Raw genomic sequence first — 23,130 nt, 5'->3', positions numbered from 1 at the left:
ATGGCTAAAAGAAGGAATTCTTCATCTGTATTTGGACATTTCACTTTTCATTTCTCCACAGAAGTCACAAATATATTAATAGAAGAGCTATATTTTAAAATTAGTGAGGATATTATGACATTATTGATATTTCATTTTCATTTTGTGGTGGTCTGTTACAGGCTAACAACTAACTTTCCATTTCCTGAAACAGGGAATTACATTTGTTTTCATTAAAAGGAAAAATATATTTAGTAATTACATTTTGTCTTATGTTTGTATATATTGAAGGTCAAGTGGATATCACTGGAAATCTGGACAAGCAGGCAAATTGGATAATCAATCACATGTAAATAAAGGAAATGTTATTAAGGTAAGAAGATACCATTTGATTCTCAATTTGTTAAGCAACAGGATATAAATTATTTTTTCAGAGCTCACATTTTCTTCTATACGTAAGAGCCTACTAGTCTTGCTTTAACAAACTTTGCGTGTTAGATTTTTAACTTACTTTATAGGTTAATATGCAGCTTTCATGTTTTTCATTGACAAGTTGATTTTTAAAATTTCACCTTCAGCAAAATTCAATACAATTATGGTTTAAAGTATGTGAAATAGTACTATATAATTCTATATTAAGATGAAAGCTTGTATTATTTGATATGACAAATGATAGACTTTTTCCTACCTTTTTATCATATTGGATTTATTTAATATTTTATATTCTATTTGAATAATAATTATCATTTATTATTCATATACTGTTGATTTAATGTGAAGATAGCAAGGGGAAAAATACAGGTTTCCCAGCTGTAGGATTGCTTTATTTTTATTATATATTATAAAATAACATTACACTATATTTAAGATTAAACCAGATGAGGGTCTTTATGTAAAGTAAACTGTTATGTCCCTGCATTCTTTTGTATAAGATGCGTGACATTGTAAAGTTTAACTTCTATGGCTTTTTATATATACCTACCATTAAACTTTCATTGGCCAGATGGCATCTATAAACGCATCTGGCTCTTGTAACCTTTTAGGCTTCTGCAAAACAATTCATTCTTTAGTGTCAGGTGTCATTTTCTGAGCGCTCTTATTGCTCTTAGTGAGGTAGGTTTCTTTTTCCTTTTTTTTTTGGATTAAACGTGTTGTAACCCATTTTCCATTTTTCACAATCTTTCTGTGATAATATTCCATCTTTCAGATGTTATTGTAAGTATACCAAAAAATGCTGACGGTGATTGTTGATTTATTTATTCAATAGCATTGATTGTTGATTTATTTATTCAATAGCATTTAAGTGCCTTCTTTGTCTTACAGTGAGTTATCCTTGTTCTCAAGAAGGTCCCTATCCAATATGAAAGATGGGGCACATGTGAAAATATTTATAGTGAAAGTTAGCATGTATTTTTGCCACATTCATTGATTATGTGAATAATGCAGGCTTGGGAAATAATAGTCTCATTCTACAAATAAATACTTGAGTATCTGCTAGTTTTATTTATAAGGAAAAAGTGGTGCATAAAGCATGGTCTCAGTCCTTTTTTTTTTTTAAATATTTATTTTTTTATTTATTTCTCTCCCCTTCCCCCCCTTTGTCTGTTCTCTTTGTCCATTTGCTGTGTGTTCTGTGACTGCTTCTATCCTTATCAGCAGCACCGGGAATCTGTGTTTCTTTTTTTTGTTGCATCATCTAGCTGTGTCAGCTCTCCGTATGTGCAGCACCATTCTTGGGTAGGCTGCACTTTCTTTCGCACTGGGTGGCTCTCCTTGTGGGGTGCACTCCTTGTGCATGGGCCAACTCCACACGGGTGAAGGAGGCCTGGGGTTTGAACCACAGACCTCCCATATGGTAGGCGGATGCCCTATCCATTGGGCCAAATCCGCTTCCTCCAGTCCTTCTAAACCTTATATTTGAGTAGGAAAATGAAAGCCTGGGGCTTTCAGAACTATAGGAGTTGGGTCTAGAAAGCAAGATTGAGTCAGAAAATAGAAGGCCTACAATATACCAGATGGGGGAGTCATGATATTTTTCATTGTAAGAATGGAATTTCCTGACAGGTTTTGAGCAGGAAGGTAGCAAGATTGAGGTAATGATTTTTAATGACTTATCTTGTCCAAATATCAAGTATATTTGGAGTTATTTGGGTTTAGAGCAAGTGGGCTCCAAATAGTTTCAATCATGCAACACATCAGTAAAGAATATATTTTGATCCTGGACTTCCTTCACATGTACTTTTATTTATTTATAAATTTATTTATAGAATTTATTTATAGACATACTAGCTTACTATGTGCATTTGGAAACAAAATATAAAAATAAAAATAAATATAAATAAATATATGTTTCTTTTTCCTCTCTAGTCTTTTCCTCAGCTTCCTTGTACATTCATGCATGCTACTTTGGAGGCTGCTGGTTTAGAGGCAGAAAGGCTAATTGGATTGCTATTAAAAGAATCTAGATGTCAGATAAGAAGACCCTGAATTAGAATGGTAGTAGAAGAATATAAAGGAAAATATGTCCCCCCAGACTCTCCCCCCCAAAAAATTAATGCCAACACACACATATGCACACACAACAGAGATAAAAGAGAGGAAGAAGCCAAATGCATAACTGATATTCCAAGGTGGATTGACTATGATACAGCATAAAGAAGGGATTTGGAATAAAAAAGTTCCGGGATATAGTTTTAGAGTTTTGTTTGAGTCTGATATTGAAGCTGAGGGAGTACATGTATTCCCTATGAACATGTAAATAGAAGAAGAAAGGTGTGAATGATAAAGTTCAGAGAAGGTCAGTGTGTGAAATATTGTAGGAAAGATAACACTATTTGTTTTAACACCAGTCAGTAGTTTAGCTGCTTTTAGTGTTTTATCTCATTAAATGTTTTTTATCACTCTTAAAAGGCAATTGTTATCATTCCAGTTCCACAGATGAAGGTAACTTAACATCAAAGTTAAATAATTTGCTCAAGGTTAAGTTGGCAGGGCCAAGATTTAGAATGCATATTTTCAGACTTGTTCCAAGATAATTTGCCATTTTTGTAGTGAGTGGAACCTGAGAAGAAAAAGAATGGTAGAGGTAGAATCAAATAGTGTAATTTCCTGGAAAATTAAAGTAAAAGAGAGTCTTATAGTAAATATTAGTAGGATATATAATGCCTGATACATTGTGTAATGAAATAAGTTTTGAGTATGGTGATGGGTGTTGGTGTTAGACTAGTGTTTCTCAACAGGGGTCTGTTTCCATCTTCCACTCCTTCCTCCAGGGAACACATGGCAATGTCTGAAGACAATTCTAGTTGTCACAACTGGGAGGGTTTTTTTTTTTTTTTTTATTACATGCAGCTGGTGAATATAGGCCAGGGGGCTAACAAGCATCCTATAATGCATAGGACAACCCCCTAAAACAAGTAATTATTTGCCCCCAAATTTCAGTGGTACCAAGATTGAGAAGCCCTGTTTAAGACTATATAGATTACCTTATATGATCTTATATAAGTAATTTCATCTTTCTTAGCCTCCATTTATCATGCTTGTAATTTTGGTTATGCTATTTTCATAATTATACCTGCTTAACTTCGTCACAGTTTTGAGCAGTATATGAGATTATGTATTAAGCCCCTTTTTGACATTACCTGAAAATCACATTAAAATGTCTACTTTTGGAGAATGACAATTAAAATAACCTTAATTTGATGATTGGGTCATTATTAGGTTAGATGTGAAAACATATTATAAATGCTTGGAAAGGAGGGGTGGGAGGCAATGTGTAAAGGCTAATATTGCAGTAAACAAAGACAAGAGAACAACTTCTTTAGGGCTTAACAGGATCAAGACAAGCTTTTTTCATTTGATTTTTAAAATTGGAGAGAAAATCTAGGCCAATTTGTAGGCTGTTATGGACTCTCTAGTGAAGGAAAGATTGGAGATGCAAGGTGAGAGAGGTGCCGGTTGCTGGGGGCATGGTCTTTGAAGAGGTGGTTCATAGAGAAGGCTTTTACTAAAGGAGGGAGGTAAATTTTCTTTGGGATGAGAAAGATAGAAGAGGAAATGGGTGGCATTGAGGGTACATTTTCAGAGATTTTGTTTTTGAGGCAGCAAGCTATGAAAAATATCAAAGAGAAGCCACCAACACTCTTAGTAAAGTTGATGGCAAGATCACTGATGAGGGTTAAGGGATGGAAATGTGGTGAATTTGTGTTCTTGGGATTGGAGAAGGTTTGGAATAACTACTATGGAATTTGCGACTGAGGTTTAGTAGTAAATGAATAAATGGGTTGCTGAAGAGCCATAAGAGTCAACGGGTGTTACTCAGCCTGGATTTGTAGGTGGACTCAGTCAGCATTATTCTATCATAATGGTATGTGTATGTGAGCATTCCAAGAGGGAGGAGGTAAGGTGATTGTGGTTAGCACTGAGAAATTTAGAGACTGAGATTTTAAAGGTGGGATTGTTCAGAGTGCTACTTAGGACCAAGGTTTGGTCATAATGGTGGGGTGGCTGAAGTGGCATTTATATGTTCACAGTGGGCAGTATATTAGAGGCTCTTCAGTATCAGGGTGTCAGGTAGACATGGATATTAAATTCTCCAGGATTATCATCCAGAACTATGATGAAGAGAAATATGGAACTAATTGATGAAATCCAAATGGAAGAGTGTCCTGGCTCTTGGTAAAGGCAATAAGTTCATGGTCGTGCCCTTCAGTAGGGGAAACTTTACTGAATGGTGGTAACAGACCGATATTTTAGATGTAGCACTGGAGACCTAGTTGGAAGAAAAATTTCTGTCTCTCTTAATGAGTAGAGTGAAAAGGAGCTAGTTGCTTTGGAGAATGTTTTCGAGAAGGTGGTTTGAGGAAAGGTGCATTCCAGTTAATATGAATAGTTGGATGAGATATTTTTAGGGCAGGTTTAATGCATAAAGTAGTTAAAATAACAGTTTAATAGGGGCTTCATGGAGTGGCAGGAGAGCCTTGGTGAAAGAGTAATCAGTGGAGGGTGGAAAAGGTTAAGTGGCTAATTTGGTTAATAATGAGAATATCTAAAAAAGTGGCTTGTGGGAGGAGTTTAGGCCCAGCCTGTCAGATTAGGACCATGGTAGGAGTTTGGAGGCATTTATGAATGCAAGGGAGACTGGTAATAATAGTAGAGTCTGGTTCTAATGGCCCAGATGATATGTCTGTGTGGTAAAGCCACTGAACTGCCCTGGTCCCTGAAGGTCCAGGCGGGAAGTACCCTTTCAACACTTAGGGGCCTAGGTGGGATGGTAAGGCATAGGCTTCAGTATAGAAAATTCCAGATGGTTTTGATATGCACATGTCTATGTCTATGGCTATCTGTATATCTGTCTAACATCTATCTGTCATAATCTTCTCTCTGTCTTCCACTTCCAACCCTGTCCCACCCCCAACCCTTTCCCAAACCGATTCAGACTTGGGGATAAAATCAGTCTAAAGCAGTAGCTAGCAGTTCTTCATTGAAATATTTTTAGGCAGTTTGAATAGCTTCAAGTAAATATGGCTGTATTTATAGAGCAGAAAAATACTATTCATGATAAAAAAATATTAAAATTTTCCTATTAAGGGGTTTAGTTTGCTTTGACATATCCATCCATTCTACCCAGAAAACCAATAACCACATTGATCATGTTGCAATTTGGATGCATCATTAAGATAATCATATTGGGTAATTAGGTTATGAAAAATGAGGTTAAATTACCTGTAACTTGTGTAACATTACCATTTTAAAAATAAAAGTGTGATTGATGTAAGAATTGATTATGTAAATCCTATTTTCTTCTGTGTTTGGTGTTTAGCAGCTGAGCAGCAACTTCAAAGAATGTGAACAATACATGCCTTTTTTGAAATGAAACCACTAGATTCACTGAGAATAATTAGGTTTAACTCCTCAAAGATGATGGCAATTGGTGCAGCCATGGACATAGAAACAGCCATTGTTCTCATATTTTCATGTCCATATCAGGCAGTTGAGCATGCAAATTGCAAATGGAAATCTAAGCATGAATTGACAGTGTCTATATAAATGCATACCATTCTCCTTAATTGAGTTCTTTAAATGTTCATTTTAATAAGACCAGGGCAAGTATATACATTTGGAAAATCTATTTTATTCCTAAATTAAGATCCAAAGATTTTAAGTGCTTATTTATTTGAAAGACGTAATGATGAATCTTACTTGCTTAATTTTTAGCTACAACGTGGAAAAGAAACTCAGAGATCGCAAATAATTTATATGGAGGTTAAGTCTATAATGCTTAAACATGTGGCTCTCTAAATTGGGCAAATAAGATCCTAATTGGCTTCTACAGTTATGTAAGCAAAGTAGCTCCGTCAGAATTCAATCTAGAGTCAGTCTAGACAAATATTAGACTTCATGTGTTTTAAAAGAGCAGAAATAGAAAGGATGTATTAAATTTTTTAGTGTTCAGATAATACTAGCACTTTCCTAAAATCATTTCATGACTAGATGTAATGAATTTAATCTGTTAAAACATTGAATTTATGGCATATTTAAAAAAATTTTTATATATATTTCAAAAATTTTTCTTTTTATGAATTTTCTTTTAACAAATAAAGACCGACATATGTTTTGGTAATGATCTTCCATTAGTTATATATTATTCTTTCAAAATTAGTTATTTTCAAGATGCACTAAAATAAAAGTTTTCTTAAAATTTTTCTCATTTTAGTAGGAATTAAAAAATATATATCTGACAAATAGTATCTACTTTATTAATACAGCTTTCTGCTGGAAAAGTGAAATTAAAATTACTGAAGGACCAGATTCAAGGTAAACAATTTATCACTGTATTATTAGATGCTAAAGATATAATCCTTTTCATTTACATTTGAATTACAAATAAAATTAAAATGCCAGAATTGTTCATGCAATGTAAAGATACTAAATCCAAAAATGATGACTCTTCATCTTAGTTTTTAAAATACATTTTATTCTTTTTTTTCAGGGGGGGGCCATTATCTTTTGTCAAAAAATGTCAACCTAGCAGTTTTCAAAAGTGGAGACTTTGATAGCACTGTTCCTTAAATTTTATTACTATAATCTTTTAACCAGGAAGATAATTTAGCAGCATAAAATTATAATTTATAATGTAATTGTAGAAAATGGGAAGAATATTGAAAAAGTAAAGAATTATTTAAAAATTGCCAAAATCAAAGCTAAATTTTGATTTTATATTAATTCTGAAGAAGTAAGCTTTTTTGATAGTTAAAACTTATAACTTTGAATGGGTAAGAAAATTTGGTAGAACAAGTTATAGAAATATATACATATAGTATTTATTATATATTATACGTATATGAGTAATACATAATTTATTATATACATGATAATATAGTTATATAATAAAACTGTTTAGAAGTTGATCTGTGTGGATTTATGTGTCATCTAGAGATGGGGCAGAATACCATGGGAATTCCATTAGTATTGGTTTTTTAGGAGATATTGGGGATTGAACCTAGGACCTTGTAAATGGGAAGCAGGGGCTCAGCCACTGAGCTACATCCACTCCTCAGTGAGAGGTTTTTTTTCCCTACCGTTGTTGTTTGTTTGTTTTATTTTTAGGAGGTACTGGGGATTAAACTTGGGACCTTCTATGTGGGAAGCAGGTCCTCAACCACCTGAGCTACATCTGCTCCCTAAGAGTATGTTTTTTAACATTCTGTAATTATATTTGTCCAAATGAGTTTGTTTGTTTGTTTGTTTATTTATTTTTATTCTTTATTTTATTTTAAATGTTACATTAAAAAAATATGGGGTCCCCATATATCCCCCACTCCACCCACCCCACCCCTCCCTCATCAATAACCTCTTCCATCATTGCGGCACATCGACTGCCTCTGGCGAATACATTCTGGAGCACTGCTGCACCACATGGACAGTGGTCCACATTGTAGTCCACACTCTCCCCAAGTCCACCCAGTGGGCCACAACAGGACATACAACGTCCAGCATCCATCACTGCAGCACCACCCAGGACAACTCCCAAATGAGTTTTAAGTTGAGTGGATATGGCTGGATAAGTGTGGCCTTGTGGTGGAGGGATGAGTAGGGGTATAGCAGGGAGAGGGACTGTGGACTACTCAGTCTGCTGGGAAGGTTAAATTTGGTTACATGCCATTTTTATTGGGCAACTAATATGTAAATACTTTTGAGAATATGGAAATGTGCTTTATCGATGAAAAAAACAAAAAACTAAGCATCTCATTTTAAAGTGATTGGTCTGATGTGTTTTGTTTTTTCTTCCAGAGCCTGTAAAACAGCTACTCAAATATAAAATGGCAAATTCTTCTGAAAGTGAAAAACCCAAGATAAAAGGGAAAGTTTGTGGCCAGTGTGAAAACAAAGCTGCTCTGCTAGTATGTACATTATAATGAGGCTAAGCTTGGGACGATGAACGTATTATGTCATATCTTACATATTTTGTTAAAGAAATATAGTTGATATTGTTTTTTGTTGTTCTTAGCTTTGACATTTAAGTATTTCTATTCTCTGTGAATTAGCTCGGCTTTAGAAATTAATTTTGCCCATGTACATATCAAGAAAGATTCTAAATCTGAGTGAATGGCCAAAGAAACACTGCTTTTTTGGTATGGTTAAAATTAATTTACTTGTTCACTAAGTTCCTTTTCTGAAGGCAGGGGATAGAAAAGGGGGACATGGAAACGTTTCTTCACCTTGCATTCATGTTGGTGCGATAAGAAGTAATGGTCAGTATAGCAAAGTGTCTAGAACCCTGGTCTTGGAGCCAGATGGCCTGGTGCACATTTCAGCCTGTCTGCTTACTTCCCCTACCATCCTGGGCTGATGACCTAGACTCACAGTTTTAGTTTTCTTGTTTGTAAAAGGGACATACTCATAGTCTGTTTTAAGAATTAAATGATGAATACATTTAAAGTGCTTAAAATGGTATCATAAATATTGGCCAACACAATTGCTGTTAGCTAATTATGATTATTGAAAAATAATAATATTAAGTGGTTAGGTTTCCAAGTATTAGAAAAGATAAGTTTTGTGAGTGGTTGTGAATTGGGCTGGTCAAGGAATCTTCATAAAGATGATGAACTTGAGCTAGATCTTAAAGAAGGGGAAGAAAGTTGGGAGGGAGAAGAGGACATGGAGATGTCATGAGCACAGAGGTGTTTGGAGACAGGGAAGAGTGACTTGACCACCTGGCCAGCAAAAACCTGGGCTCGTCAGAGGGTTTGTGTGGCCCAGTAGTAAGAAAGTAGGAAAGCTGGATTTTGACAAGTTTGACTTTGCTAGCTGTCCCTTCTCCGGCTCCTTTGCTGGTTTTCTGTATTCTTGACCTCTTAATGTTGGAAAGCACAGGCCTTGGGCCTCTTCTCTAGTCAATCTATTCTTATTCTTTAGGTAATTTTATCCACTCTCTTGATTTTAAATACCATCCCTACATTGATGGTTCTCAAAGTTGCATCTCTAACTCATAACCCTCCCCTGAACTTTCAACTCAAACTGCCTACGCATTGTCTCTACTTGGACATCTAAGAGGCATCACACATTTAATGTGTTCACAACTGAACCTTTTAATTTCTTCCCAACACATTTTCTCCCCATATTAGTAAATGTTAGCTCTAATGCTACCTACCCTGACCACCCTTTCTAAAATAGCAACAGCTGAGTTGCACTCTCTATTTTCCTAAAGCTGCTTCCTTCATCTAAAAATTTATCAAGATTTAGTCTATTTACTTGTTTATTTTATATTTTCTAATCCATACAATGTAACTTCCTGAGGGTAGAGATTTAGTTTTGTTCACTGTGTGTGTTGATCACCTAGAATTATGCCTGCTGTGTAGTCGGCATTCAACAAATACTTGTTGAATGAATAATTTCTTTAAAACTATTCTGAAATATAAACTTTAGTTTGGACATATCTTCTTTTCAGTTAGCTTCGAAGGTAATTTAATGTCTTTTGCAATATAAAATATTACCCATATATATGAAGCAGTTCCCTCACCAGAGAATTTAATTATTATTGATTGTATTTGTAGATTATTTTATGGTTTCAGAAAAGTTATCCATACTCATTTCTTATCTGGACTAAATTGCTAGACTTCTTTAATGGCAGTGTTACTTGAGCTCAAAGAGTTAGAATTCTGTAAGTCTAAAAAGAGCCAATGAAAGTATTGAATCTAAAACCCTGGCTGTTAGTAAAATACTCTCACTATTACGTAAGACTGTTTTCTTATTTTATTTGCTATGATGACAGACAAAAATTTAAAAAATCTTAACAAATTATAACTAATGAGAAACGTGTAAGAAATATAAGCATTCCTGGGGTTGGAAGTATAAAAACTTAAAGGGGTCTTACTGCTTGAATTGAATTGTAGCTGCTACTTACTGTGCATGATCCCAAAGGGCATATGCAGGAGCGGTGAGTCACTTTTTCTTGTGAATACTGTGCTGGGTTGAGAGCTGTTTAAAGTCCATGCTACTTGAATAATATGGCATGCACAGTATCTCCAGGCCTGACCTGGAGAGAAAGGTTCTGTTTTTCCATAGAGAAGGGAAAGGAGGAGGAAGGATATCCGCGGCAGGGTAAGGACAGCATATGACCTGACTGGAAAGCTAAGGAGAGTGAGGATGTGAGCAGTGGTAAAAGAACTGATTTGCCTGAAAACTGCCATATACAGAAGACAGGATGTAGACCCTAAAAATCCAAGACAAACTTTATTAAGATCAGTAAAATAGATATTTTTTGGTTTGAAATAAAAATAATATCCCGTGATAGTTGTCAAAAGCACACCGGTAAGCCATTTGAAAATTCGAAGCAGGCTGATCACTCTAATGAAGTGGACTGTAGGAATATTAAACTCTGAAGTTATCTTGGGTTCTTAGCCTCTAGGTGGTTATGCTGATTCAGATTCTAGATGGTTATGCTGACTGTGTAATTAGAGTAAACCTTTTTATATTTTATATTGGGGCCTTCAACAGGGAAAATTGAGAATGTGAGGGAGGAGTTAAGAACCTGGGTTTTGGAGGTTTGAATCTCAACTGTACCTGGTACTAGTTCTATGACATTTAGCAAGTGGTTTAATTCTTCCATACTTCTCATTTATTAAATGGTACAATAGGCATGATTGTAGTCTATGCATCAAAATTATTAAGGATAATATGAGTTAATGCGTGTGAATTTCTTAACTTGGGTTCTGGCACTTAAGGTGGAAGCAATAAATTAAGTTTGTTTTTATTGTTGACATTTTCATATGACCTAATGTAACCACACTTACTGATGGTCAAAATAAAACCGAAACTTAAAATTTCTTATTTTTCAAGAAATTTCAGTAGCTTTAGGCTGCCTTTACATGGAAAAAATGAAGTGGATAGTTAAAAATTACATATGAATCTATTAAATGTAGACATTTAAATTAAACAAATGAATTCTGAAGGGTTAGCATTTACTTATCTGGTCTTGATTGAATTAACAAGATATTTGCTAAAACTGTACTTGGGTTTGCCATCAGTGAAGAAACATCTGTGTGGAATGGAGTCCTTATCTACATTTTTAGCATGTTTCTTCCGGTTGTACAAACTGCCTAAAGAGATTTTCCAGTTGGTGGTCATTTTAACCCAATTTAAATCCAAATATGCTTGTATAACAAAATGTATAAGCATATTCTGCAACACCAGCTTTGATCTTCTAGTCTACAAACTTTCATTAAAAGTCTATTGCATGTATAGTAACAGAATATAAATTTAAAAAAATCCATTGAACTACGGCACACATACAGTGAACCTTAAATTAAAACATAGACTTTAATTAATAATATAATTATAAAAATGTGCTATCATCGATTGTAACAGATGTTCTGCACCAATACAAGGTATTGGTGGTGGCATGGTGTATGGGAATCCTGTATTTTATGCATGATTGTTCTGTAAACCCACAATTTCTCTACAAAAAGAGACAAAAGTCTATGGTTATCATAAAATTATGGATATAAGAGAATGCTTTTTAATGATCATTTTTCTAAGAGACTGTAGTTTTTGAAATAAGAGTTGAGACAGAAATCCCTTAGAACAGTGAAAAGTGCCCACTAAATGTTGCAGGTAATTGCTATTGTTATTTATTTGCCCCCTTTTAGTTTTATTTTAGTTATATGAAATTGGTTATTCTTTTAATTGTTTTTTGTGTGTTGTCCTGGTCATTTAATATTCAATTAACTTGGCTATGTTTTGGTAAGCAGTGGTATCATCACATGGGGACTTTTTGTACAATTTTAAACAATTAGTGGATTGAAAAATCTCCTGGTCTGCACACCAGCAGTTATATGAGCTTCCCCTAGGAGCTTGGTAGAATGCAGGATCTAGATCCCATCCCAGATGCTGAACCAGCATCTACATTGTAACAAGGATCATATGCACAGAACAGTTTGAGAAGCATCTACCAAGTCGAGGTAGAAGAGCTTGATTGACCTCCTGCCAGCCTGTGCCAGCTGCTTCATAGTGTCATTTTCTGATAAGAGAAGCGAGAAGATGGTGGGAACCCTAAGGGGAGAAGAAATGAAAGAGGGTACAATGAGTTGTGAGCTCCTTGACAGAGACTTTCCAATACTGTTACCCCAAGTCCTCATACTTTACTTATTTGTGCAGTTAGTGGTTCTTCTCAACCTGAGCCAATCTCAAGATCCTGGGGGATCTTGGCAGTTAGCACTGCTTTTTATTATATTGTCAATCATGCTGGAGCATCTGGACTCAATTGCACAATAGTTATTTCATTTGCAGTAAAAATTTTATTTTCTGTACTCTTTCAGTTTTGCTTGATGTCATCATAAGTATATAACATTATTCAATTTATCCATAAAATTAAAAAACTGCAGTTTAACATTGTAGAGAATTTGGAAGATATATATAAACTTGTTTATATTCATTTCACCAGTGATAAACCACTGAAATTTTGATGCAGCCCTATCCAGTTTTTTTTTTCTTTTATACTGACTTTTCCTTTGAGACTCTTCCAATGAACATTTTAAAACCCGTATTTGAGAATTACCAGTGAAGATGGTCCATTCAGGGAACTATATGGGGATTTTTGGAGGCAAATATATATAATATATATAATATATATATGTGGTTTGAAACTGATTGTACCATGTAAATTCATACAAAGAGATAAAATAGCTCATAAAAATGGTACTTCTGACAGAGATAACGCTGTTTTATTTTTACCAGGTCAAGAGGTTTCTGTTTGTTTCATGATTTATTCAGCAATTGTACAGAAATACATACATCTTCTGCATGGACCTAAAATATGCATTGCATATATTGTATTTACTTCGATATAAAAGTAGAGTTTGCAAGTTATTTACCACAACAGTTAATTAAATCTTAACTGGGACAAATGATTGTCCCATTTCCTTGGGCATCTCAATTCTGATAAAATCTAGATATTTAATTGGAGAAATAAAGATAAGAAAAATGATAGTTTTACGTGAACAGTTTCTCAAAGTCATGTTGTTATAAGTTTGTATTATTTTTTTATATCTTTGAAGGTATGTCTGGAATGTGGAGAAGATTATTGTTCAGGCTGCTTCGCTAAAATTCATCAGAAGGGGGCACTGAAGCTCCATAGAACAACTCTTTTGCAGGTATGACTTTTAAGAAAGCTTTATTTGCAGTATATTTATAAAATGTCTAAACATAAAGACATTTAAAACATGTTTAATTATCTAGAATTCAGGATGATTTATATCAATTTCTAAAATTCTATCATGTATAATCTTTGCATTTATAATCAGCACATTTATAATAATCTTAACATTATTATACTTGGTGAACTCTAATCTGGATTCTATTTTGCTGTTCAAATGTGTTTAAATGTAGTTACTGAAACACTTAGCTTGATTAGAGTTTTTATATTATGCATTCTATCTGTGAACGTAACATTTAAAAATTATACAATATTTTTATCTAAGGTGGTTTGAAATGAGCACACAATTTAAGTTATCTCTATCTAGTTTATAAATAGAAATCTCTGTTTTCTTTTCATGTTTATTAAAAAAAAATTAGTCTTTCCTTTGTCCTCACTCATTATCATTTAGATTGGCTTATCTATTAGGTTTCTACTTTTCCTTCTATGCATCAGGGCTCTTTATTTCTACTAACATAGTCACTGTTTTTTCAAATGCCTAAACTCAAATCCTAATACTTAAACAATAAGTGTGGATAGATACAGACAGCACATTACACCAGTTACATTTAATGATGCATTGTCATCGATTTCATTAATTTTATAGTAATTTATTCAGCAAATATTTTTTAGTATCTTCTAGAAAGCAGGTCCTGTACTAGGCAGTGACATTATATAGATAATCAATGTTAGGATCGTGCTCAGAATGACCTGGAAATAAAAGGAATGGAGTAGGGGTAGACAATTGAGTACCAAGAACTTATACAAGGTGTTAAGGGTTAAGAAGTTTGCATATTAATTTACAGGCAAAGGGAAGGAGGAGATCAGATCTGCTTTAGAAAGATCACTCTGGTAGCTTTCAATCCTTACCTGTTATTATTTCCATATAAATACAAGTAGCTGTCGAGGATGCTGATGACTCAAGTCACGATAACTACAAAACTGAAAACTGAGCTTATTCATGTCAATATTTACTAAAGTCAGTTATTTATGAGTGGTCACTTACTGTTTAGAGCCTCTGGGCAGAATTGAGGAAGGAGGAAAAAACTCAACAACCTGCAACTCCCCTCCCCCAGGACGTTACAATTAGTTACAAAATGAGAATCTATATAAAAGCGAGTATATTGTTTAATATAGAAATAGTATAAATATACATAAAAACTTTCCATTTTTAGGTAAAGAGTGTAATTACCCTGCTGTGAGTTCATATTAGGAATTTTTTGTTCATCTATTATTTCAGCACATTTTCTGAGTTATGACTCAGTGTTCTAAAGCAATCTGCTAGCTGCTGTGGAAAATACAAAGATGAATGAGATGTGGCTCCTTCCCTCAACTCCAGTATTTGTGCTTCAAAATTTATCTAGCTCTGACTCCTCTCCTTTCTCTCTCCCTCCCTCTCTTCCCTTTCCTTTCCCCATCTTTTTCTTTCCATTCCTTCCTCTCCATCTCTTTCGCTCTTTCTTCTTCCTGCTCCACCCACTCTCACACAGGCACATACAATCAATATCAAATGACAGGCAAACTTTGCTGTGTTATGCCTTGTTGTTATCTAGAGGCAGGTATGGTACAGATCAAATAATGCTTCCTCAAAGCAGCTCTACATGAAGTAAAAGTATAATATTTTCTAAATATTGAGCATTTTTCTATTCCATAAAAATATCATTATAATGAACATATCCTATATATTAAAATAGAAGGTGATCTTTGTAGATTAGTCTTATAAAATTCTAAATGTAGAATTGATTGATGAGGTGAGAGTACTAATGTTTACTGAGTATATAATATACATCAAGTTATACATTGCTTTTTTTACTATCATCTCATTTTCTAGTTTTTGTTGTAGGGGAGGAAAGGTTGGTAAGCTGCGCATAGTAGAATGACATTTAAGACGTAGTCAATCCCAAATTGTAGAAGACACCTCTGTTTTTAAAAGTAAATATAAGTGCATTTCATAATATGTATAAAATTCAAGAGAGCTTGGCAAATAAATCCTTGAGCGTTTTTTTCAAATAAAGTGGTTCTTTCATGAATCTAAAACTAAAGTTAAATAATATAGAATTATGTATACTACATGTTTATGTAACTCCTTTATATTGCCCTTCAGTTTGAGGAGACCAAAGTAGCTACTTTGAGCTGTCATGGGGAGTGAATGGAGCTCTGAAGTACAATGTCTACCAGGGGAGTCGAACTGTGAGGTGCATACTTAGAAAAGACCATTCAGAGACTACCCTTACTGGGAGCTAAGCAAATATTGGTGTTGCTTTCTTACTCAGATAGCTAGGTAATGAAATACTTTAAAGGAGATATTTTTTTTTTTTTTGTGATAACTCAAGCTAATTTGTCTAGTCATTCATGCAACTAAACATAGAAGAAAAAAATACTTTTTTATGAAGAAAACTACTTCAAAATGTATTACACATTCCCATAAAAGAGTGATCACGGTCACTATATATGGGTGACTTGTGTCCATTATTTTGACTGCCAACTATTACATTTTATAAGAAAAAGACCTCACATAGCTGGTGAAATATGGGTACATACCCTGTAAGAGATTTGCTGTTCTGATTAGATCTTCATTTTCTTCTATATTATGGCCCTGTCCATTCTCTTCAGTCACTTTTTAACTTTAATTTTCATTGTCCCTTTGGCTATTTGCCTGTTTTCTTCCATTTGCTGTCCTCTATTTATTCTTTGTTTATTTTTTTCAACTTCCTTGCTCTTTTCTTTCCTGCTTCCTTCATTCTCCCCTATCTTTTCTTGCATGGCAGTTTGAAATTATTTTATGATTCCAAAGAGAGATAGATTATGTTTGTATAAACTAATCTATTCCTCTGGGCTTCGTACCCTTTGATTTCATTAAATTCAGCAGAAGGGCCTTTGATTAGATTACTTGATAAGATTGCTTTAGGGCTTTTGTTGTACTATGGCAGTGAGGCTTGACTCAGGTTGAGTTTCTGCCCCCTTGTTGGGTCTGATATAAACAGAAACACATACAGAGAGACAGATTTTTTTCAGATAGAGGAAAAGAAAGTCACCATATTTGATCCTGTCCTGCAAGAGAGATTTTGTCCAAAGCTGGGCTGCAAAGATGAAAGCCCCAAGAGACTCAAGGAGCTGAAGCTCAGAGAGAGGCCTGGTAAGAGACAAGCCCTATGCCAGGTTTGCTTATGGCTGCAGAATTGCAGAGACCTCAACAGAGTTTGGCGGCCATCTTAGCCATGTTGGCAGCTGACTTTGGTGAGATAGCATCTCTGATGGTGCTTTGGTTTGGACTTTTTACAGCCTTGGAAATATAAGCTTCTATCCCAAATAAATACCCTTTATAAAAGCCAACACATTTCTGGTACTTTGCATTAGCAACAATTTGGTGAACTAAAACACCGTACATGTTAAGGTTCTTTTGATATTGGGCCTTGGCCCTGGTAGTCATTATTCAGCAATAACTGGCTGTCTTTCTGCTTAGAGCTCATTAACCAGTCGTACAGTTTTATTGTTCTCCAAAAGTTTGGTGATTTTTAAAGTATTAAGCTTTTTTGTTGAGTGCTGAATTCATACCTAGTTCTTATACCTAATCTGAGAAATTAAGGCAGACACCTTATATATGAATATTAAACATTACTATTTAAAAGCATCCCACATTAAAAAAAATCATTCTATATGAATAGTTGTTATATTTTGTATTGTTTATCCTGTCCTAATAGTTATGATTATTATAAATAATTGCCAAATTTGATAGCTGTAAACAGTTTCAGCTCCCATCCTATACCCAGTGAAATCTTTTTTTTTTTTTTTTTAAGATTTATTTATTATTTATTTAATCCCCCCCCTCCCCTGGTTGTCTGTTCTCTGTGTCTATTTGCTGCGTCTTGTTTCTTTGTCCGCTTCTGTTGTCAGCGGCATGGGAAGTGTGGGCGGTGCCATTCCTGGGCAGGCTGCACTTTCTTTCGCGCTGGGCGGCTCTCCTTACGGGGCGCACTGCTTGCGCTTGGGGCTCCTCTACACGGGGGACACCCCTGCGGGGCGCGGCACTCCTTGCGCGCATCAGCACTGCGCATGGGCCAGCTCCACACGGATCAAGGAGGCCCGGGGTTTGAACCGCGGACCTCCCATGTGGTAGAGGATGCCCTAACCACTGGGCCAAGTCCTTTTCCCACCCAGTGAAATCTTATAAAGTTCACAGTCAATAGGGACCATTTTGTACTAGCATATCTTATTTTACTTAAGAGATACACCCCTGATAAATTTTAAAAAAGCTAATACTATTTCCATGTTGCCTAACATAAAATTCAAAGGGCCTTTCTTTTGGTTCATGATTGATTTTTATTTGGCAGTGATTCAGAACACTTCAAATTTCCTTGCTAACTCCAACCTCTGATAAATATTTATCTGGAAAATAAAGTGTAAATGCATGAGGGGAATTACTAAGGGTGAAAGATCTACTTCTGTATTTAGAAAGATTTCCAACATTAAGAGTTGAAAGTAGTTGTTTTTTTTTTCAGTGATAAGCCTCACATTGATGAAAATTAAGTTCTTAATTTCTCAGGCATTCCTCCTTCCTTTTAACAAAAAAATGATCAGATAGAAGACACAAGGTTAATCAGAACGAATAGAAGATGGGGGGCAGGTAAAGAGAAGGCATTCTATTTTGAACGATGAGATGCACAATGGGAGACTTGATTAAGTAAATCATTACTAGATTATGGTGAATATATATTCTTAATTGGAAAGAAGATTTTCTTCATTGGAAAGGAGAGAACTTGGGAAGGGTGGTGGTTAGTTTTGAGAGGACAGATAATTGAGAAAGGAATTGAATTACTGTATTTCTATGTTTTCTGGTATAAGGGATTTATATACAGCTCCTTTGCTTTTTTACATAACCAAAGAAAGTTACACCTATGTAGATATGAGTATGAGTGGAAAAAGTATGTCTGCCTGAGCCAATTTACAAGAAAATTACCAGGTAGAATCTCATTTATTGAAAGAATGTAATTTACACTTAATAACATAATGGTTTTTTAATTGACAATGATTAATATCAGCTTTTAGGCTCATATAAGTCTGTTAATATTCAAAAATTATGCAGTATTTTTAGATCACTGTCATTTTGGATGATGTCAGGATTACTTGGATGATCTTACTGTAATGAGTTCTAAACACTGCATAAACAATAGAAGTTGTGGTGTGCCTCCCAGATCTTCCTCTTCAGGACTAAGACACTGACGTCTCTAGCTCACTTGCTTGCTAATGGATCATTGCTGGGTCCCTCCTGAGGAAGTGCCCTAGCCCAAAGGGCACTGCCTCTTCCAAAGTTACATTCCTTCCTTAGAGGTGCCCACTTCCAATTTCTGGTCTATGTAACTGCTTTAGTTTTCTACGCTCCTCAAGCAATGCCATGAAATAGGTCAGGTTAAACAATGGGAATTTATTCGCTCACGGCTTGAGGCTGGGAAAAAGTCCAAATCAAGGCATCATCAAGGCAATGCTTTCTTCCTGAAGACTGCGGCTTTCCGAGACTGGGTGTTGCAGTAGCTTGTCACATGGCAGGGCACAATTCCTGGTCTCTCCCTTTCCCTTTCAGTTTCTAGCTGTTCACTCTGTGGCTTTCTCTCTGTGTATGAATTCATTCTGCTTATAAAGGACCCCGGTAATGGCATTAAGTCCCATCCTGATAGGGCTGGGTCACCGTTAACTGAAATAACCTCATCAAAAAGTCCTGCTTCCAATGGGTTCACACGTACAGGAATGGATTCGATTTAAGAACATGTTTTTCTGGGGTACATGAAACTTCAAACCATTACAGAGAGGTTATAAAATCCTAGCAACCTCCCTGGGGATAATTTTGACAGAAAACCAGAACTCCTCCTGTAACACTGGCAAATGCATTTAAGTATATATTTTTCTTTACTCAATACTACTTCCTTCACTCACCCACAGGTGTTCTTCTTAGAGCACTCCCCAGTAAAACTGCAGGCAAATCTCAGAATTTGTTTCCAGGGGAACCTAGCTCCTGTGTAATTCAGAGTAAAATTATAGATAATTGTTGGTCTAATTTTAGAGGATGCTGGTTTTTGAAGGGCAATAAGCATTATCCCTTTCTTTGCTTTCCAAATTCTGGACCAACTGAGAAATAGATGCTAGAGTAGAAGGTAGAAATTAAAACATCAACTTTATTTATTGATATGATCATAAATGGAGGTTTTGGCATGTATGTGTAATGAAGAATTAATCTTACCTAAAGACAGGTCTGGCCTTTGTCTTCAGCTATCATGCAGTAATCTTGTGGGCCCTGGAATATCCTACCTGATTTCCTAAGGAGCATACTTATGGTAAATATTACTCCTAATTGGTAAATTTCATCTAAACCTGGAGAACTATAAATACTTGGAGTAAGCCATATCTCCCTGAAGCTGGTCAATTTTGTAACTGGCACATCCTTAAGCGTCTCTGGAAGCCATGCAGATGGAGGCTGACTCCAGTGCGAAATGAGGCTTCTAAGCCAGGTATATATCTCTCACCTCTCTAACTGTACTTCTGTATGAACTGCTGCAAGACTCCTGAGAAGAGGCATATCTGATGCTGTCCTGCTGGCAAACTGTTGTTCTTGTCCTTATCTTTCCGAGTAGACACATGCCAAGTGAGGTGAATGGCAGTCTTATGAACCTGAAAGTTAAATTACCCAGTTAGACTCCTTGGTGGGCATTGTACTTAAGTTTTTGATAAACCAAAAATTCAAACAGATTGGTAGGATACCTAAAAGATGAATGAAGAATCCTACAGGCATCACTGACAAATTTTAAAAATAGCTTTACTGAGATTTAATTTACTTGCCATATAATTCATTGAAGTGTACAATTCAATGGATTTTAATACATTCAGAGATATTAGCCATCATCACCCCAATTAATTTGATATAATTTTCATCACCTCAAAAAGAAACTCCATACCCTGCAGCATTACTATCCAATCCCTCTTACCCCTCACCCACCAGCCCTCAGCAACCACTAATTTACTTTTTGTCCCCATAGATTTGCCTACTCTGTTATATTTTGTATCAGTAGAATCATATAATATGTGGTCTTTTGTGACTGGCTTCTTTCACTTAGCATAATGTTTTAAAATTCATCCATATTGTGGCACCTATCAGTACTTATCCCTTTTTATGGCTGAAAATATTCTGTTATATGGATATATCCTTTTTTTAAATCCATGTTTCTACTTTTTGACTGTTAATAATTCTGCTATGAATATTTGTTTGCAAGTTTTTTGAGAAGATAATGTTTTCATTTCTCTTGGGTATATACTTAGGAGTAGAATTGCTTGGTCATATGGTACTGCTATGTTTAATCATTTGAGAAATTGCCATACTACTTGTCCAAAGTGGCTATACCATTTTACATTCCCACCTGCAGTTTATGAGGATTCTGAGTTCTCCACATCTTAGCTCAAAATCTAACCATCGTAGGAAGTGTGAAGGGGAATCTCATCGTAGTTTTGATTTTGATTTCTGTGATGATAAATGTTAAGAATTTTTTTCATGTGCTTTTTGTCCATTTGTATATAGTCCTTGAAGAAATGTTGACAAAATTTTTTTAGAAGACCTAGAGATAAGACACTTTAATGGACTACACTTCAGTCAATTTAAATCCATGGTATGTTCTTTTGGATGCCAATATTAAGAAAAGTTAGGGAAAGGGAAAAGAAGACAGTTGAAAGGGTTGGGGAGAAGGGAGGTTAAGGCTGCTCTCACCATCAATGAAGAATTGTAAAAGCATAAGTGATTTGGAGAGTGTATTACAGAATCAAATGACAGATACAACAAGAAACAAAGTAAAGAATTTAGATGCAGTACTAGTGTTTAATGCAGAGATAGTCCGAATGGATTTCAGTGGGAAAGGAGGGTGTTTCTATGATATTTAGGATAAGAAAGGGAGTCTTTAAGGTAAAACGCATATATGCAAGCTCAGAGGCTATTAGAGCTGTTATGAGGATCAATTTAATATAAATATAAAATATATAATGTTAAATATAAAATATATATTTATCAAATATTAAATATGCATATAATATATATAATTTATAAATATATAATGTAAAATACAAAATGTAAAAATATAAATGTAAAAGTCCTGCATGTAGCAGGTACTACATAATTAGGTTTTTAAAAATATGTTTTATTAGAGTGAACTTACAAAAAAAATCATGCATGTATGTGGAATTCCCATACTGTACTCTTCCTCCAACACACTGCATTGGTGTGAAATATTTGTTACAGATTATGAGATAGTATCTTCAGACTATTACCACTAACTATGGTCTATAGTGTACATTTGGTATATTTTTCCCATACCCCCCTTATTAATACAGTACATCTTTGGTATTGATGCAAGAATATTACAGTATTTTTGTTAAAAAAGCCCATAGATTACATTAATTGTATTTTTCCAGTGCTTCTCCACATTCTTACACCTTGCAATAGTGATGTACATTTGTTGTAGTTCATAGAGGAACATTCTTTTATTTGTACTATTAACCACAATTCTCATCCAGCTTGTAATTCACTATGTTATTCAGTCCCTAGATTATTCTCTAGCTTTCTTTCAATTGATATTTACTTCCTTACACTACTCTGTTTAGCCACACCACCATTTATAAACCAGCTGCGTTAGTTCTACTCACTATGTGTTGCCTTCAACTCTATTTCCACACTTTTACATTAAGCATCAGTACCCCTTCTCAGTCCTCCTCTTATGTCCTAATAACCTATACTTTATATTTTAACTCTATGCGTTTATTCTTTGCATTTAGTTAATATTAGTGGAAACATACAATATTTGTCCTTTTGTGTCTGGCTTATTTCACTTAGCATAATGTCTTCAAGGTTCATCCATGTTATCATACGTGTCCCAATTTCATTTCTTCTTACAGCAGCATAGTATTCCATACTTCGTATACACCACATTTTGTAATGTAAATATCTTTAAAAAAAAATTAAAAAATCACTTGACCATAGATATGAGGGTCTGTTTCTGAACCATCAATTTGGTTCCATTGGTCTATGTGTCTATCTTCATGCCGGTATTATGCTGTTTTTACCTCTGTAGCTAGGTAATATGATTTAAAGTCTGGGAGTGAGAGTCCTCCAACTTTGCTCTTCCTTTTAAAGATGTAAGTGGCTATTCAGGGCCACTTACCCTTCCAAATAAACTTCATAATTGTCTTTTCCATTCTTTAAAATATCCTGGTGGAACTTTTATTAGGATTGTGTTGAATCTATATATCAGTTGGGTAGAATTGACAATGATATTTAGTTTTTCAATTCATGAGTATGGGCTGTTCTCCCATTTACTTGTGTCTTTTTTGATATCTTTTAGAAATGCATTGAAATTTTGTGAATATAAGTTCCTTACAACCTTGGTTGAGTTTATTCCTAAATATTTGATTCTTTTAGTTGCTATTGT

The 23,130-nt window shown here is 34.9% G+C and overlaps 1 protein-coding gene across 5 annotated transcripts in view; it reads left to right on the top strand.

Moving 5' to 3' along the window:
• Positions 1–23,130, top strand: part of ZBBX (zinc finger B-box domain containing) — a 173,611-nt gene that overhangs the window by 16,453 nt on the left and 134,028 nt on the right. For 2 of the 5 annotated variants that reach the window (XM_058295228.1, XM_058295229.1), the window contains exons 4-7: positions 271–352; positions 6,747–6,795; positions 8,272–8,381; positions 13,536–13,631. In XM_058295228.1, the coding sequence (XP_058151211.1) occupies positions 271–352; positions 6,747–6,795; positions 8,272–8,381; positions 13,536–13,631 (337 nt within the window). Of the gene's footprint in view, positions 1–270; positions 353–4,571; positions 4,657–6,746; positions 6,796–7,591; positions 7,668–8,271; positions 8,382–13,535; positions 13,632–23,130 lie in introns of those variants that run through there. The other 3 variants (XM_058295233.1, XM_058295232.1, XM_058295230.1) reach the window with 3 other exon arrangements.

Source organism: Dasypus novemcinctus, chromosome 4 (assembly GCF_030445035.2).
Source record: "Dasypus novemcinctus isolate mDasNov1 chromosome 4, mDasNov1.1.hap2, whole genome shotgun sequence".
Lineage (NCBI taxonomy): Eukaryota > Metazoa > Chordata > Mammalia > Cingulata > Dasypodidae > Dasypus > Dasypus novemcinctus.
Note: the sequence above shows the minus strand (reverse complement) of the source record. Positions and strands in the feature narration are given on the sequence as shown.